This window comes from Hylobates moloch, unplaced genomic scaffold (assembly GCF_009828535.3).
Source record: "Hylobates moloch isolate HMO894 unplaced genomic scaffold, HMol_V3 SCAFFOLD_12, whole genome shotgun sequence".
In the NCBI taxonomy this organism is placed as follows: Eukaryota; Metazoa; Chordata; class Mammalia; order Primates; family Hylobatidae; genus Hylobates; species Hylobates moloch.
Genome location: NW_026652287.1, coordinates 13,694,753 through 13,713,420, shown reverse-complemented (window position 1 = coordinate 13,713,420; position 18,668 = coordinate 13,694,753). Strand labels below are relative to the sequence as shown.

At 47.4% G+C, this 18,668-nt stretch overlaps 1 protein-coding gene across 1 annotated transcript in view; it reads left to right on the top strand.

The window, feature by feature from the left end:
* SRRM4 (serine/arginine repetitive matrix 4) overlaps positions 1–3,327 on the top strand; it is a 177,752-nt gene extending 174,425 nt beyond the window's left edge. The window contains exon 13 of the mRNA XM_032168548.2: positions 610–3,327. Coding sequence (XP_032024439.1) covers positions 610–913 — 304 coding nt within the window. The 3' untranslated portion in view covers positions 914–3,327. The remainder of the gene's footprint in view (positions 1–609) is intronic.
* Positions 3,328–18,668: the final 15,341 nt, after the last annotated feature.

The following is an 18,668-nucleotide window of genomic DNA, read 5'->3' as shown; positions in this document are numbered from 1 at the left end:
CTTAGAGGAAAGCTAAGATAGAGAGTGGCATTTCCAAATGGCTGTCTAGTTTCTTTAGTCAATCTCAAATAATTCATCTTGATTAACCCATTCAGTGTTTCCCAATCTTTAGTCATTCACCAGTGTCTTGACCACATATGCCTTGTCTGTTTATCAACTGTACTATTCTTAATTTTCTTTAAATAGACATGACCCTTTTCAAAGGTTCATACATTTATTTCTAAAGGAAACTTGATACAGTACAGTAAATGGAAAATCAGCCTCTTTTGCCATAAATAGATGGTTCTAGTAAAAGTAAAAACAGAAAAACAAAACTATGATTAAAGTTTAGATGTAGATTCTGTTGCAAGCTGGAGGCTCTGAGCTCCAGGCTTGCTTCATGAGGGGAAGAAAAAAGTGAGATAATCATTTTTCAAGATATATTAGCACTAAGCTGAGACTTTTACTTTGATGTGCTCTCAAGACTGCAAGAGAAGTGGAAAGGGAGTATTTTTTCCTAAGGGACTGGGAAAAGGGAGGATATTGGTTTCCCTTGGGACAAGACTGGGGCTCGCTGCGGGGAGGCACGGAGAGACCGGCCCTCATCTCTCCTCTCTCTGGTCTCTGCAGTGCCCGGAAACGCCCCATCCCCTACTATCGGCCCAGCCCCTCCTCATCCGGCAGCCGCAGCAGCACCTCCTCCTGGTACAGCAGCAGCAGTAGCCGCTCGGCGAGCCGCAGCTACTCCCGGAGCCGGAGTCGGAGCCGGAGCAGGAGCCGGAGCCGCAGCCGGACCCGCACGAGCAGCAGCTGTAGCTCCCGCAGCCCTAGCCTGGGCTCCCGCAGCCGGAGCCGGAGCAGGAGCCGGAGTCGGAGCCGGAGCCAGAGCCGGAGCTACAGCTCAGCAGACAGCTACTCCAGCACGAGGCGCTAAGTGCCCCTGAGCCAGCTGCCCGTGGGGGCCCCTTCGCGCTGCCAGCCTCCTCCAACCACCTGCCCTCCCCGCCTTCTCCTTGGTGACAGATAGTGAGGGCTCCTATACCTTGTCCTTCCTGCTTCCCTAGGGGAAGAGGAGAAGAGGGTAAGGGGGCTTCACTCTCTAGATCAACCTGCTAGGAGCCTCTACCAGCGCCATCCTGGGGCCCAGCTCAGGCCTGGGCATATGGAAAGAACCATCATCTTGTGGCACAAAAAAAAGAAAAAAGAAAAGAAAACCTCAAGGTTTTGTGAGAAGCAATGGGTCTGTGACTCAAAAATTGAGCCCTGGCCAGGAAAATGTGGAGACAGTTCTTCTCCTCCACTGCTCGCAGGAGGCCCGTGGTAATTCTCCCCACCTCCCCGGATGCTCCCCTAGTCCAACTTCATGGCTGCACGTGGATGGACCCCCATGTCGGAGAGAGGTGAAAGAGGAGACCAGTGGCAGTTCAGGTTCAAGATAAGGGGGTCAGGCCTTTAACTTCCTCAAAAAGGCCAGAGCAAAGGCTGGAAAACACTTGGGTCCTAGAAGAAGGGATATCCTTGAATACCAGACATGGACATTTGACTTGGTGGGAGGTGTCAGGAGATAGGAGTTGGTTAAGATGATAGATAGAAAAAAGGAAGGGGTCAGCTGCTGCTCCCAATATCTCAGCATGGTAAGGGGACAGAGCCCAGCAGATCCCAGCTGTGGAGAGGCCACTGCATGGCTGACACAAAACACCTCTTGGCCATTCACAGGGGCCCTGCAACGCCACGAGAAAGGAGATAGTGGAAGAGTCAGGACAGGTTGGTCTCCAGCCCCACTTCCCAAATATGCCTCAGCCCCACTAGCTGGCACCAAATTAGTTCCACGGGACCATCTGCTGAACATTCCCCAGTGCCATGGCCAGTTGCCAGGCCCCAGCGCCAGCCAGTCTGGCCTTACCCTCTGGTTGGCGCCTGCCAGCCCCCTCCCCTCTGCCCAGGCTGCCACGCCCTGGATGCCACCCAGTGCAGCCTGGCACCTACCCATCCACCCTTCAGCTTAAGCCACTCCCCTTGCCTCTCAGGAATTTTGCCAGGATGGGGCACAGCGGCTCAGGTTTGGGGGAAAAGACCCGAATCCAGAGTGCAGGGGAGAGGGGCTTGGATGTGCCATGTCTTGGGCTCCTGCTGGCTTCTGAGGTTTCTTGTCAGCTTGGGAAAGACCCACCTTTATTTTTGCCCTCACCCCAAGTCCCCCCCCCCGGCTGGGGCTGGGCAGAGAGGGTAAGCTGATCTCCGATACACAAATACCATCAGCTGCTTCATCCACAGAAGGTGCTAAGAACAGGGAGGTGAGGAATAAGATCCTCAAAATAAACTCTTGGGCATCCCCCTCACCAGCTGACTGGCTTTCCGGAGGCCTGTGGGTGAGTTTCAAGTTTGTGGTGGCAACAGCAGCAGGACAGGGCACGGAAAGAGCGAGGGAGAGAGGACCGGTCCCAGCTTTTGGATATTTTGGGTTATGGGGAAGCTGGGGCCAAACATTCTTTATCCCTCCCACCCCAGGGAAAACATTTGGAAAATAGTCCTTTTTCTTGGAAGCAGTGACGTCTCCCTACCCAATCTTTCCCATCCTATCAACCCATGGGGCTAGAGACTGCCATGCAACCACCACCACGACAGCCCTTCCTCCATCAGAAGAGAGGAGCGAGGGCCCCGGGCAGCGGTGGACGACCCGGCCTCCCCATACCGGGCCTCTGGCCCAGACCTAAGCCCTGTCCACAAAGACTAATGGCTGCCAGTGCTGTCACTGCAGAAGGCCAGATGGCAGGTGCCTGGGACAGGGGCAGGTGCCCCAGGGAGGGCAAGTACAGCCACTGTAAATAACCCTAATCCCCGCCCAGGAACCCAAACTGGACTTCAGTCTCCCTCCATGGAGACAACGGCTTCCCAGAGCCACCAAAAACCTTCTTAGCAAGACAGCTGTGAGAGGCATCAGAGCCTCATGTTTGGACTGCCTTCATCAAGATAACTCTAGGGGACCATTTTGCCTGGGGCTCCTAGCAAACCTTTTTATTTATTTTATTTATTTATCTGTTTATTTATTTATTTATGTGATGACTGTCTCTCTTTCTCACCATTAGCAGTATTGAATTATTTATTTATTTATACAGAGGTTTTTGTGTGTGTGTGCGTGTGTGTGTGTGTGTGTGTGTGTGTGTGTTGGGGGGATCTCCTAAATTATTTTTGTGCATCTCCTTTTTTTTTTCTGCTGTTTTAATGGATGGGATTTGAGAGGCCAAAGGTGAGTGGGCTATTGGCCTTCTCCCTGAAGGCTGTAAGCCGGGAACACCCAGGAGTTGGCTCAGAAGGAGGCACATCCATCCCAAAATTCATCACTTAACCCAGTGTGCCCCAGCCTCCTGTCCCCCAGGAACCTCACAGGGGTATCAAAAAGATGTAAACAGCCTGGAGGCTTATGAGCTATGGTGATGAATTGACACAGTGGAGTTGCAACTTAGGTGGGGGTTGGAGTCAAAAGTTGGCAAATGGGGCCAAGGCTGCACAAAGTCGAAATCCCTTGTGAACGTCCCTTAGGGAGGCACGAGATTGGAGACAGATGTGCTATCTCCTGGCAGAGTGATGAGGCTTCAGTTGAGTACTTACTGAAGTAGTTGCCTTGTATTTTGAGGGCCATGGTGGATGAAAATGATGTCTGGTTTAGTACTGGAATTGCACTTGGGGTTGACAAGATGCTCACACCATGAGAATGGAGGCAGGAATTGAGCTGACTGAGGGAAGGTGCACCTTGATCTCACCCTCACTCCAAGGCACATAGCAGGATCACTCCCTAGCTTCTCTGAGCACACCTAGTTGGTTTCATGTGTGTTACACATGCTTCCACTCCACAGTACCTAATTTCTATCTGTCCCCTGAGATCTGAAGGCTACCTTGGGAAGAGGCATCAGCCATCTTGCTTGAGAACCACCAAGCCAAAAGCAAAAGCTTTTATCTATGATCTCTTGCTGTTCCGTCAGGGGAAAGCACAAAGCTATTTCTGAAATTAGGAAAAAAGAAAAAAAAAAAGGTGGAAGGAGCAGCCAGATGTTCCATGGGACCCCGCCAAGAAGGTCATTTCCAAACCCATCCTGGAAGGGCCCAGGATCCAAAGGTCATCAGTCCTGCTTATCTGACCAGCTGGCAGTGTCTTCTGGCTGCTGGCCGGAGACAGCTCTTGCCCTTTCCAAAGTCACTGTCCACTGGCTTGCAATTGCCAGCTTGTCTGGTCCAGCTTTGGGTTTGGTGAGACTTTTGCAACATCCCTGGTTGTTTCCCTGGCAATGTGACTATCCAGCCCTAACCCAAAGCAAGGGAGTGCCCCTTTCCTGGGGGAAGTTTACAAGAAGGCTGCTTAAATGCCTGCTTCGGGGAAATCTCTGCCTCTCTCTCTCTCTCCCTCTCTGTCTCTATCTCTCTCAGAGTATTTCTCTACTTTCTTTCTTTTACATTTCCTTTTTTTCTATCCAAAAACAACGTGCTTATTGAGGCACTGGTAACCTTGATTAACCAGAACCTCCCATTCCTGGTATTGCTGTTCCTACGCCCGTTTCACCCTCATTACCTTCTGCTTCCAAGGAATATGACAGATCACCAGGATGCTGCTCATCGTGAGGATTTATCTCAAAAACCAACATCCAAAATGGGAGGGGGATGTGGCTTGAGGTCAAGCACCATGCATCCCAGGCCTTTGACCTTCCCGCTATGGAAGTGCACTGGATGACAGAAACTGAATACCTTGCTCCCTTTCCCTAGGGCCAAGTTCCCACCTCTGTTAAGTGGAGGGATCTGTGAGATAAAAATTCAAAATGTTGGCCTGAGGCCTGAGAGTGTCACCAAAGACAGAGGGAGCTTCACTGAGACTCAGAGGGAAAAGGAAAAGAGCCTCAAACATTTTTAGGGGGTTCTCCATCATGAAAGTAAAAACGAAAAGCAAGATTTGATCTCCCTTCAGTTAATTAGGCAAGGCTAAGTAACTCAAAGCCCCCAATTAGTAACATTCTGGTTCATTGAGGTTTGACCATATTCCTATCTGCATTCCTTCCCTTCTTTGAAAGACAGTTGATCTTTCAGAAGCAGAATAAAATTAAGATGTTAGAACAAAGGTCTCAGTCTCAGAGAACCCCATCACTTCATTTGCTCAGACCCATCCTCTTTTGCAAAAGGGTTTGCTTGGAGAGGCCAAAATTCAGGGTGCTCTCAAAGGCAAGGAAAGCACATTGTTTTCCTTCTCCAGTCTGACTTTCATCTTTTCTTCTGCTGTTTTCTTTCCCCTCTTCTTTTTCCACAAATGTTCAAAATGGTCTCATGTGCATGTGTCTTGCCCCGCTTTCCCCTTTAGCTGAACAGAAAATTTTGTCTCATAGTAAAACAAAGTCAAAAAACAGGATTCCTCCAAACATGCCTCCTCCCGCACTGACCAACCGAGTCCAGCTGAGAAACTTATGCTAGATTCAATGTTATTGAGCAATGCTTTATCGAAATCTCGTTCTTCTCACTTCTGCACCAATGAGCCAATGATACTGACACAAATGTCATCTCTCCTGTATCTGTGGTTGTTGTTTTTGGAGTTAAAGTTTTTGTGTGTGTTTTTTTAGTTCCTTTGATGGGTGTTGTTTTGCATTGTAAATACCATGATGGGGGACCCCCATCAGAACATGGCTTATTTAATAATTTATTTCCTATTTATTGAGTAATATTGGGAAAAGAGAAGGACCACCTCTTTCCCTGAATTGCTGTTGAGAATTGGTCCATCTCCCAGCTCCGGGTGCTGCTGTCTGCAGCAGGGGCATTACTGCCCAGGTAATGAGTGCTAGAATCACCAAGCAAATTGAAATTGGCAGAAATGGAGGCTTCAGTAATACAAATTAGACTCAAATGGAACTAAAACACTAGTTATCTCCGGGAAAACCTCATTTAGATGGAAATTAATTGAAGAATAAAATGCCTATGCACGAACCAACTTCTATTAAAAAGTCACAACTCCTTGAAAAGAAAAAAGAAAGAAAGAAAGAAAAATTGTAAACTCTTTTTTTTTTCTGGCCAAGGAAAGCTATGCCTCATCTTCTAATGAGCCAAGCCAAAAAGACTGCAATGATATTCCTATGTGTTTCTTTGGCCTGTGTATCAGTCTGGATGAAATAGAATGGGTCTCTAGCCTCAGTCTTGTCGTCTATAAAATGGGGCTTGTCCTATATACTATCTGCAAGATGTGGGAAATCGGGGCTCAATCTCTGATGCTATGGACTCCATACTGTTGGATATATTGTCCCTTGTGTCTTCTGCTGACTGTAGATTAAAGGGTGTCAACCAAGGAAGGAAACAAAAAAAGTAGGGCCTGGACTTCATTTGCAGAGTGAGGTCACAGTTGCTGAGTCCCACAGTCATATATGGGAGACCTCAAGTTGCTGTCACCTTGATAATTCTTGTATCCTGGGTTAAAGCCCTCTGTATTGAGTTTGAACTTCTCTCCAAGCCCCGTGGTCCAAAGTCATCACGGGAGAGACCAAGATGGGCTTACCTTGCCCTGCTCTGGATTTAACCACTGTTCATTGTCAGGCTATATTTTTGTACAATCATTCAAATAATCCAGTGACATAGGTCATATTGCCACTTTTCAGAGGAGAAAACTGAGGCCCGGGGGGGAGTTGACATGCCCAAGCTCCCTTGAGCTCAGATTGGCTTGACTCAATGTCCAACGTTCCCTTGGTAGCTTTTTCTCCGGGGTCCTGTGCTATAAGAACTTCTCTCTGCACTGTATTTTTTTCTCTCAATTCTTAGCTATTTCCTCAAGCAATGATTGGCCAAGGACCTAGCATAATCCACCACATTGGCCAAGGGGACGTGGTGCACCCCAAGGCCATTTCTCTACATTGGAGGCTGCGATTCTCCTCTGGAAAATTCCCAACCCAAGGACCCACCATGAGCCCAGCTCAGCCTGACCAGACAGCCTCTGCCTGGAGCATCCACATCAGATGGAAAGAAGCTGCTGTGTCCTCCAGCATCCTGGGACCCTGTCCTCTGCCCATTGACACAGCAGCCATGGCTTGCTTGATTTCTGGTCTCCAAAGCTAAGCATAACCTTCCCGGGGTTTCTGGTTTTTCAGCCTGTACGAAACATGTCTCTGTTCTAATTAAAGGTCCCATGGTATGGTGTTCGCATATATGGCTCAGTGTTCTCTGTTTATATGGGGTACTCGTAATTAAAAAGTGGGGAGGGAGACAAGGAGCTAGAGAAGACTTAAGTAGCACCTGCTGCGTGTCATACATGTTCACACTGCTCAGCTCACATCTTTAATCGTCCAAACAAACCTGTATGTATTTTGGGTTTTTGGTTATATATACAGCATATATACCAAATATATATGTTATACATATATATATATATCTCTGTGTGTGTGTGTGTGTGTGTGTGTGTGTGTGTGTGTGTGTGTGTTAGCAGCTATGGAGTGCCTTAGGCGACCTTTTTGGAAGCATTTTATATGTATTATCTTAGTCTTCAGCAACAACCAACCCTATGAAGTAGGTATTAGGAACTTCTTCTTACAAATAAGGAAACTGAGGCTTAGAAAAGTAAAGTCACCCAGGCACAGTGGCTCACACCTGTAATCCCAGCACTTTGGGAGGCTGAGGTGGGCAGATTACCTGAGATCAGGAGTTTGAGACCAGCCTGGCCAACGTGGTGAAACCCCATCTAAACCCCTACTAAAAATACAAAGATTAGCTGGGCATGGTGGTGGGCACCTGTAGTCCCAGCTACTCAGGCAGCTGAGATACAAGAATCACTTAAACCCGGGAGGCAGAGGTTGCAGTGACCTGAGTTCATGCCACTGCACGCCAGCCTGGGCCACAGAGAGAAAACCCATCTCAAAAAAATAAAAAGAAAACAAGAAAAGCAAAGTCACTTGCCCAGGGACCACAGAATCCAGAATTGATGATAATATCCAGGCAGGCTAACTCCAAAGCCCAGGTTGTCAACTTCTTTGCTCTGTAGCACTCCAGTATGTGTAATGAGTAACCAGAGTTCTTTGGTGGAACTCTTTTTCCCTGAGATCTCCTTCATGGTTGGGAGGAAGGACACAGATTTTGGAGTCCAAAGACCTAGATTCAAATCTAGACCCTGCCATTACCAGCTAGGTGGTATTGGGAAAGCACTCTATACCTTGTTGGTGCTTGGTTTGTTTGCTCATCTGTAAAATGGGATAGCAACAGCCACCTCCCTGGGCTGCTGTGAGAACTAAATGAGATGGTGGCTTTAAAAAACAATGAGGCACCAAAAGTAGTCAGTGACTGTTAATGAGCAACATGACTATTTCCTAAACTGAGACTGAGCTATGGTGGTGACGATTAATAGCCCAAAGTAGCCAACTTGGATCTGCAGGAGCTCTGCAAGGCCCTGTGGAAATGTTCTCAGTGTGGAATTAAATTGTTTCTTTCCCTCCAGAGCAGGGGCTGAAAACACCCCCGGGGACTGGCAGGTGAGGGAAGCAGACAAGGTTAGAACTGTGGGGAACTGGAGAACTCAGTAGACCAATGCCAAATAGAAATCTCAGCTCAGAGTTGTCAAATCTTCCCATCTTTCAAGAGAGCCTGAATTCTTCCATTTTAAAATCTGATTTTAAAATATTTATAACTTATTGTTTTTTCAAACACTATGTGGGTCCAAAAAATTACGCGCGCACACACACACACACACACACACAGAGTCCACAATTGAGTTGATTATCAACTGGGGAGAAAGATCAAAGAAAACAGGTGACTGCCACTGCTCCCCTTGTATCCCGCCCAGCAGAAATTTCCCTTAGGAGTCATTGGATGGGATAATCTCCTTTGAGTAAATCCGTGACTATATACCACCCTCCCCAAGTCCCCCCAAACACGCTGATTTCTTTCTTCCCAAATAGGTTTGGATAAAGCAACAACCAGTGTCCTCCTCTGAGGTTCCAAAAATAAATAATGGTAATTAATAATAATAAACATTTATGGATCAGTTATCGCCTGCCACGCCCTTTGCATGCATTGACTTACCTCCTTTATGGAGGGTTACCTAATTTTTTTACTTTTAATTTTTGGGGGGTACATAAACTTATTTCATTCTCATAACAACATCATTTAGCCCCATTTGACAGAGAACAAAATTGAGGCTTATGGAGGGAAGACCGCATAGCTAGTAGGTATTTAAACTTAGGTCTGTGGGCTGCAGGGCCATTTCTGCTACACCTCTTTACCCCCTGAGGGGGGATCTCCATCAACTCAGAGCTAGCCAGGCTTAAGGGCCCCTGGTAACTTCTTCCCATAAATTGTGGCTGCCAGGAGACTGGAGGATGCCTTCACCTTTCTGTCTCCTGCTCCAGCCCCCAGTTACCGGAATCCATGTTTGCTTCTCCAGCAATCGCTCTCAACAGGCCCTTCTCCCAGCCCAGGTGTCTGGGCTGCAGAGGAGACAGACATCCTTCTGGAGAGGTCTCTCTCTCAGGCCAAATTAACAGCTGCCCAACGATGGAGCGGAGGTGGCAGGCATTCAACACCCCCGCCTGGGCAGCCCTGGGGACACACACAGCCCTTCCATGGGGTGAAAGCAAAGGAATAAGCAGAGGGGCGGGAGGAATATGAGAAAAATCCTCCCGAGAGGCAGGGACCAAGACTTGCTGCATGGCCCTAAGTAAATCAAGCCCCTCTCTAGGACCTAGTTACTCTACCTGTTAAAAGGTAATGCGCTAGACCAGTGGTCCACAACCCTGGCCAGACATTAAAATCATCTGTGAACTTTACAAAACCACATATGATGGAGTTCCACCCCACCCCAAATAATAAGAATCTCTGAGGGTGACACTGAAGTTTCTTAAAGGCTCCCTAGAGCATTCTGATATGAAGCCAGGATTGAGAGTCACTCAATTAGATGGCACCTGAAATGCCGTCCAGTTCTGGTGTCTTAGGTGTGCTACTAGATGTCATAATGGGGACAATAAAACCAGCACAAAAAGCACCCAACACATATAGAGCCTGCTATGCGCTAGGCATGCTTCTAAGTGCTTCACATATATGAACATAAATTATATATTCACTGCCACGACATCCTTATAAGGTAGATAGATACAATTTTTGATGCCTATTTTGCAGATGCAGAAACTGAGGCACAGACAGTTTTCCCCAGGTCACATAGATAGTAAGTGGTAACAGCTGAATGCTAGGGTAAAAGTGAGTCCAAAGAGGCACGTGAAACAGCCTTGTGGGGTCGAAGAAGGCATCGCAGAAAAAAACTGACCTCTAGGTTGATCCTGGGAGATGAGCAGGTGTTGGTCAAGCAAAGGAAGGGTTAAAAAAGAGGAGGGAAAGGGCCAGGCACAATGGCTCACGCCTGTAATGCCACCTCTTTGGGAGGCCGAGGCAGACGGATCACTTGAGGTCAGGAGTTCAGGATTAGCCTGGCCAACATGGTGAAACCCTATCTCTACTAAAAATACAAAAATTAGCTGGGCGTGGTGGTGCATATCTGTAATCCTAGCTACTCCAGAGGATGAGGCAGGAGAATTGCTTGAACCTGGAAGGAAGAGATTGCAATGAGCCAAGATAGCACTGCTGCACTCCACCCTGGGTGACAGAACAAGACTATGTCCAAAAAAAGAATCAAAAAAAGGAAGGAAGGAAGGAAGGAGAGAGAGAGAGAAAGAAAGAAAGAAGAAAGAAAGAAAGGAAAGAAAGAAAGAAACAAAGAGAAAACAAGAGAGAAAGAGAGAAAGAGAAAGAAAGAGGAGGGAAGGGAGTCATCTCAGACAGGCGAAATTGAGTGTGTACAGGGCCAGAGTCAATGACACCCACTTGCCTCCCCCACCTCCCCAGCGTATTCCTTCCATGAGGCTTATTACCACCTATAACCAGTTTGCTTACTTGTTTACTGCCCATCTCCGTGAGGACAGGAGTCTTGTCCACCTCATTCATCTCTGTACACCCAGCAGCACGTGGCCAGCTGTCAAGTGATTGAATTTGCCTGGAGTGCCAGCCTCGCTCCCATCCAATACCCATTCATTCCTGAGCTGGTTAATTTTTAGCTTATGTTGGGGACGGGGAATGGTACTAGGAGGACTGCGGCAAGGCTGTGACATGTCCCACACAGGGACTCTAAGGATCTCTCATGCACACTCTCTTCCCACCCTGGGAGTGAGAGAAGGCTGCATGCATGGTAGGGTAGACATGAGCACATACTGTTTGTCCAGCATTGTTGGAAGCACTGGATATATACCCTTAGATGAGAAAATGGCACAATTTTTAAAAGGCAGTGGCTGAAAGCAAGGGCTTGTGAATCAGACAGACCTGGATTGGAGCCTGACTCTGCTACTTCCTTACTGTGTGTCTATGTGTAGTGACCTAACCTCTCTGAGCCTCAGGTTCCTTATCTTTCCAATGGGAACAGTAAAAGGATCAATCTTATAAGACGGCTGTGAAGATTGGTAGAGGTGATGCCTGGAAACGACTTAGCAAAGTGTCTGACTGAGTGTTAGTTCCATTGTTACTGATCATTTTTAAAAAGTAGGGGGCGGGGTGCGCGGTGGCTCACGCCTGTAATCCCAGCACTTTGGGAGGCCGAGGCGGGTGGATCACCTGAGGTCGGGAGTTCGAGACCAGCCTGACCAATATGGAAAAACCCCATCTCTACTAAAAATACAAAATTAGCCGGGCGTGGTGGCACATGCCTGTAATCCCAGCTACTCGGGAGGCTGAGGCACGAGAATCGCTTGAACCCGGGAGGCAGAAGTTGCCGTGAGCCAAGATCATGCCATTGCACTCCAGCCTGGGCAACAACAGCGAAACTCCATCTCAAAAAAAAAAAAAAAAAAAGGGTGGGGGGTGGGGGTAGATGCTCAGTTGCCTATGTAAGCTCATGATAATTTCTGGGAGGATTTCAGGTCACCTTGGCAAAAGATAGAACAGTATCTCTTCCTACCTTTCATCACCGACACCACCAGATTCTCAAGAGAGGCACTCCCACCTGCCACCCTCCATAAGGATCTCTCCCTCTCAGAAGGATCTAAAGCCTCCTGAGAACTTGGCAATCTCCTATGTAGATCCCCACCCTGATCTTTCATCAACATCTTCCACCCAAGTTACTGTAGCACGAATCCATCAGTGGGAAGACACTGGGGCACTGTTCAGACCTTTCCACCCATAGTGGGTTTACAAAACAGGTTTACCACTCCCTTGGAACGCTGTCACTCCACCATTGTGTGGCTATGGCCAACCTATAGCCAGATGACTCATGGAAATTTTTCTTTTGGTCTTTTTTTTCCCCCTTTGCCATGGAAACTTGTCAAATGTTTTCTGAAGGTATAATACGGTGTCCCTTAATACACTCTCAAATTGAAAACCAAAATAACACAAATCACATCAAATAGAGTCATATTGCCAAATGGAAAGGGGTTGGAATAGATGTACACACAAACACACACACACACACACACACACACACACACACCGAGAGAGAGAGAGAGAGAGAGAGAGAGAGACAGGATTTGTTTTTTCCCTTCAGTCTCTCTCACCTCAAAACCTATTTCTAGATCAAGGTATCTTAATCTAAAGAAAACCGTGCCCTCCTGCGCTTGGGCTTCATAGAGTCTGTGAATCATTTGAAATTCCAAGCCAAGTTTTCTGTATTAAAATACCAGCATTTCAGTGCAGAAGAGATATATATTTCCACCAGTTTTCCAAGGGATTCAATTCAATGAAACCTTCAGGATGCTTCTGCAAAACCCATCTTCATTCTCTCCAGATGTAGTGGAGTTTCTAGTTGCCTCCCCAATAGCCATTCCCCCTTCATTCATACTAATAAAAAACCCCAATTTACAACTGGGATTATAGCCACCCAGAATAAAGACTGCATCTCCCAGCCTCCTTTGCAGCTAGGGGTGGCCATAGCTGCAAGATGTCTGAGCTATAGACAGAATTCTTGGTGGTAGTGTCCAGAAATTTTTATGAAAGAGATTTGTCACGTGCTTTTTCCTTCTTCATCCCTCTCTTTTTCTTGCTGGCTGGAATGTGGACATTATTGCTGGAATGCATGTGACTCCCTGGTTCATGAGGTGGCTTTGGGAATAGAGTCCATATGGATAAAGCACTAAGATAGAAGGGGTCTCCAGCTTGAGGACGTGGTGGAGCAGGGACACATATTAGCCTCAGACAGAATTTCTCTGGACTTCAACGTTAAGAAGAAATAAATTTATTCTCCTGTTTCAGCCACTGTTATTTTGACTGTCTGTTGTTCACAGCTAAAGCTACTCACAACTCAAATTCAGGGTGAAGCTACGACAGTCCCCAGAAGGAATATCTTGTTAATCTCTCCTCCTGTATACATCCTCCCCAGCTCCTCCAGTCTTCCTCCTGCTCCCAGAACAAAGCTTGAGAATGCTCTCAGCTGAACGCTCCTAAGATCTGTCACTCTCAGACCTAAAAGAAGCTGTTTTCAAAGCAGTTGTCTGGCAGCAAAGTCACCAACTGGTCAAACCAGATTGTGCTCTGACTGCAGAGGTATCTGGGAAAGGGGCCTCAAGATTACAGACCTTCCATCTCTCCCTTTTCCAAAGATCTCGGAGCCACCCTCTGTATAAGGGGCTCACGTTGGAATTCTTCATAAATGCTCCAAACGGAGAGGAACATGTACCACTTTCCCAGCCAGGCTCTAAACAGAGGAGGCAGAATGATTTACCCCTTAATATAATTTTAGTACTGGGCAAGTTCTTTTAAAGCAATACCAACAACCACAAAATTACAGAATTAGGAAGACTCTCCATCAGAATAAGCCAGGTTATGCTGCAATAACAAATAAGTCCAAAATTTCAATGCCTTGAAAGAGCAAAGACTTCTTTCTCAACTGTGTCCATTGTGGGCCAGCAGGGTCAGTCTGCTTGTTACTGATGTTGACGACTGTGACGCTGATGATAATAGGGCAGAGGGAAAAAGAACTCACCCAAGGGTCCTGCCTACACAGAGCCAAGAGGCTCCCATGGGCTTCCAAGGTGCTTTGAACTGGCAGTGACAGACATCACTTCTGCTCACAACTCGTCGGCCACAACTAGTTATATGGCTCCTTCCGACCACAGTGGCATCAGGAAGTGCATTGCTACCTCACAGGTGCCCAGAAAGCAGGAGGAGGAAGAGAAACCAGAAATGTTTGGCAAACAGCACTAGTTACAACCTCAAACCACCCATTTCATTGAATCCTGACTATGGGTCAGGTACTGCTCTAGGTGGCAATGATACAGCCATGAACAATCAGACACAAGTCCCTGCCCTCTGCCTGCATGGAGCTTACCTTTTAATGGAGGAAGCAGAGAAACAAATAACTAGAGATGTAAAATGTAACTATCAGTTAATGGCAAGTGCTGTGAAGAAAAGTAAACCAGCTAATGTGAGAGTGTGACTTATTAAGTGATTAGAGAAGATTTCTCTGAGCAGTTGAAATTTAAGTAGAGACACAAATGAATGAAGAGACCTGCCTTATGGAGGGGGAAGAGTGTTCCAGTCTGTGGGAACAGCAGGCAGGAACCTTCAGGCAGGAACATGCTTGATTCTTTCATCTGAGGGTCAGAAATGGGGACCCTATGATTGAAGCCCATGACCAAGGAGTGAGTATTAGCAGGAAATCCAATGAGAAGGTTAACCAGGAGCCTTCCATTTTCTTCATAAAATTTTGTAGTATTGTCACCAGAAATGGGTCCTGATCCAGATCCCAAGAGAGGGTTCTTGGATCTCACACAACAAAGAATTCCAGGAGAGTCCATACAGTGAAGCAAAAGCAAGTTTATTAAGACAGTAAAGGGGCTGGGCATAGTGGCTCACGCCTCTAATCCCAGCACTTTGGGAGGCCCAGGCGGGCGGATCACGAGGTCAGGAGATCGAGACCATTCTGGCTAACACGGTGAAACCCCGTCTCTACTAAAAATACAAAAAATTAGCTGGGCGTGGTGGCAGGCGCCTGTAGTGCCAGCTACTCGGGAGGCTGAGGCAGCAGAATGGCGTGAACCCGGGAGGCAGAGCTTGCAGTGAGCCGAGATTGCGCCACTGCACTCCAGCCTGGGCGACAGAGCGAGACTCCACCTCAAAAAAAAAAAAAGGAATAAAAGAATGGCTACTCCATAGGGAGAGCAGCCCTGAGGGCTGCTGGCTGGTCATTTTTATGGTTATTTCTTAATTATATGCCAAACAAGGGGTAGATTATTCATGAGTTTTCCCAGAAGTGGGGGGGAAGGGCAATTTCTGGAACCGAGGTTTCCTCCCCTTTTTAGACCATGTAGGTGTAAATATAACTTCCTTACGTTGCCATGGCATCCGTAAAGTGTGATGGCGCTCGTGGGAGTGTCTTTTAGCATGCTAATGCATTATACTTAGTGGATAATGAGCTGTGATGACCAGAGGTCACTCTCACTGCCATCTTGATTCTGGTGGGTTTTAGTCGGCTTCTTTACAGCAACCTGGAACTTTGTGACCTGTATCTTGTGCCGATCTCCCATCTCATCTCAAAGACCTTGTGACCCAAGGTCTTTGTGACCTGTACCTTGTGCCAAACTCCTACCTCATCCTGTGACAGAATGCCTAACTTACTGGGAATGCAGCCCAGCAGGTCTCAGCCTCATTTTCCCCAGCCCCCATTCACCATGGAGTTGCTCCACATGCCACTGACAGTATCTGAAATTCTTTCTATTGTTTATTTATTTTGTGAATCCTAAAAATCTGAGACATGTCTCAGTTAATTTAGAAAGTTTATTTTACCAAAGTTGAGGACACGCCTGTGATACAGCTTCAGGTGGACATGTGCCCAAGGTGATAGGGGCACAGCTTGGTTTTATACATTTTAGGGAGACAGGAGACATCAACCAATATGTGTAAGATGTACATTGGTTCAGTCCGAAAAGGTGGGACAACCAGAGGAGAAGGTGGGACAACTGGAAGTGGGGCAAGGGCTTCCAGGTCATAGGTAGATAAGAGACAAATGGTTGCATTCTTTCCAGTTTCTGATTAGCCTCTCCAAAGGAGGCAATCAGATATGCATTTATCTCAGTGAGCAGAGGGGTGACTTTGAATAGAATGGAAGGCAAGTTTGCCCTCAGCTGTTCACAGCTTGACTTTTGCCTTTAGCTTAGTGATTTGAGGGCCCCAAGATTTATTTTCCTTTCACAATCCGTTTATTGATACACATGAAAGCAAGGACTTTTGCCTCATTTACTGCTTCATCTCTAGCCCCTCGGCTAGTGCTTTCCAAGTGAGAACGTAACAATTATGGAATGAATGACTCCATGAGTAAATGAACAGACTGTGTCTCCCACTCCCCGCATCTGCTCCTCCTCACATGTTCACTGAGTGACACCACCATTCACCCCGTTGAAAGGTCTGAAAACCGAGACATGCATTTGATGCAAACTTCTCTTCCCCTCTCATCGCAATCGGCAGTCAAAATGCTCCTGCTGGCCGGGCGCGGTGGCTCACGCTTGTAATCCCAGCACTTTGGGAGGCCGAGGCGGGCGGATCACGAGGTCAGGAGATCGAGACCAAGGTGAAACCCCGTCTCTACTAAAAATACAAAAAAAAATTAGCTGGGCGTGGTGGCGGGCACCTGTAGTCCCAGCTACTCGGAGAGGCTAAGGCAGGAGAATGGCATGACCCGGGAGGCAGAGCTTGCAGTGAGCCGAGATTGCGCCACTGCACTCCTGGGCGACAGAGCGAGACTCCGTCTCAAAAACAAAACAAAACAAAACAAAACAAAATGCTCCTGCTTCTTTAATAGATCATGATTTTATCTACGCTTTACCGCTCCTCAGCCAACAACCCAGCCAAGGTTGCCATTTCACTGGGACCACTACAACAGCCTCCTAGCTGGTCTCCCTAAAGCCCCCATAAGATCTTCTCCAAAAGCAGACGGTGATTTCCTGGAACTCAGTTCTCATCACAGCACTTTCCTCCTCCAAAGACTTCAATGGTTCTTCAATGTGCTCACAACAAAGTCTAACCTCTTAATGGAGTCTGCAAGGTCCAATGTGATCGAGGGCATGCCCACCTCCCAGACCTTTTCCCCTGATAACCTATGCTGACAATTACTCAGGGAGATAGGTCTTGAGTTCGTCTCCATTTTACAGATGACAAGACAGAGGTTCAGAGAGACTAAGTTCCTTGCCCAGAGCAGCAGAGCTAATGGGATTAAAATCCACATCTGGTTGAGTTCCTACCCACTATGTTTTACTGTCTGTCTTAAGTGGGAAATAGCAGCCCGGTCACTTCCTGAAAATTCTGGTTAGTTGAGATATTGGTTCCCTGAACCCGGAATAAGTATTTGGACCATGAAAGATCCCAGAGGCCTTGATTTAGGCTCAGGTATAAGAAATAGCCCCTGAGAGCCCGGCTGGGGATGTCCCTCCTTGAGGATGGGTGGAGAGAAGGCAGGATGATCCTTTCCGTCCCATAGCTGAGCCCGGACTCCCTTCTGTTGGCGGCACCTGCCGCAGAGAGGAACTCCCATTGAGCTTGAGGGGCCCCCACCCCTGCCCTAGCTCCAAGTGGCTTTCACATTAGTAACATGTAAGGATCCTCTGCTCGATGCGTGATAGCTCCTCCCAGGCAGTCGTCACTCTCCCAAATGTCAGCATGTTCCTGGTGTCATTTGTTCTGCTGAGAAAGTTTGGAAGGGCTGAAGAAGGTTTCAGAGGGAGAAGCCCAGCAAGAAGGTGGGGGAAGCCGGGCGCGGTGGCTCACGCTTGTAATCCCAGCACTTGGGAGGCCGAGGCGGGCGGATCACGAGGTCAGGAGATCGAGACCACGGCTGGGGCAGGAGAATGGCGTGAACCCGGGAGGCGGAGCTTGCAGTGAGCCGAGATCGCGCCACTGCACTCCAGCCTGGGTGACAGAGCGAGACTCCGTCTCAAAAAAAATAAAAAAGAAAAAAGAAAAAAGAAGGTGGGGGAAGAGGTGGTCCAGTGACCTGAAGTTCAGCTGTGTTCTGCCGGTAGATCTGGGTTTGGGAGGCCAGTGCTCTGGCTGGGCATACACTAGGGGTCAGGTGGCACAGGCTCCCTGGGCTGCTGAAGGTACAGGCTTTGCAGTCATTCATCCCAGATCTGACCCTGTGCCTTAGATTGTTCAACCGTAAAATGTGGTTAACAACAGGACTTCTACCTCCAAGGGTTGTTATGAGGATTAAAAGAGGCACAACATATAGGGCATTTAGCAGATCTTGGGACGTGATAGTTCTCAAATAATGATGGGTATCATTACTGTCATCTTGTTGTTGTTATTCACAGAATCACATAGTGGTTAAGAACAGACTCTGGAGCCGGATTGCCTAGACGTGAATCCGAGCTTTGCCACTTAGTAGCTGCGTGACCTTGGGCAAGTTATTTAACCGTTCTGTGCCTTGATGTTGTCATCTGTGAATGGGGATAATAATACCTACCTTAGAGCAATTCAGGTGAGAATTAAATAATTTGATATATGCAAAAGCACTTACAATTGGTGCTAAATGTTAAATATGCACTTATTATTATTATTACTACCGCTATCATTATTATTTGCAGAGGTGGTCAGGGAAGGCAATTCCTGGAAATAATTTTGGAGAAAATAATAGAAGAAAGCTAGAGCTCCAATAAATAAGTGTTACTTTCCCAGGATTGTGAGGGCATAGGCTCATTTAGGGACGGACCCAATGCAGGCTG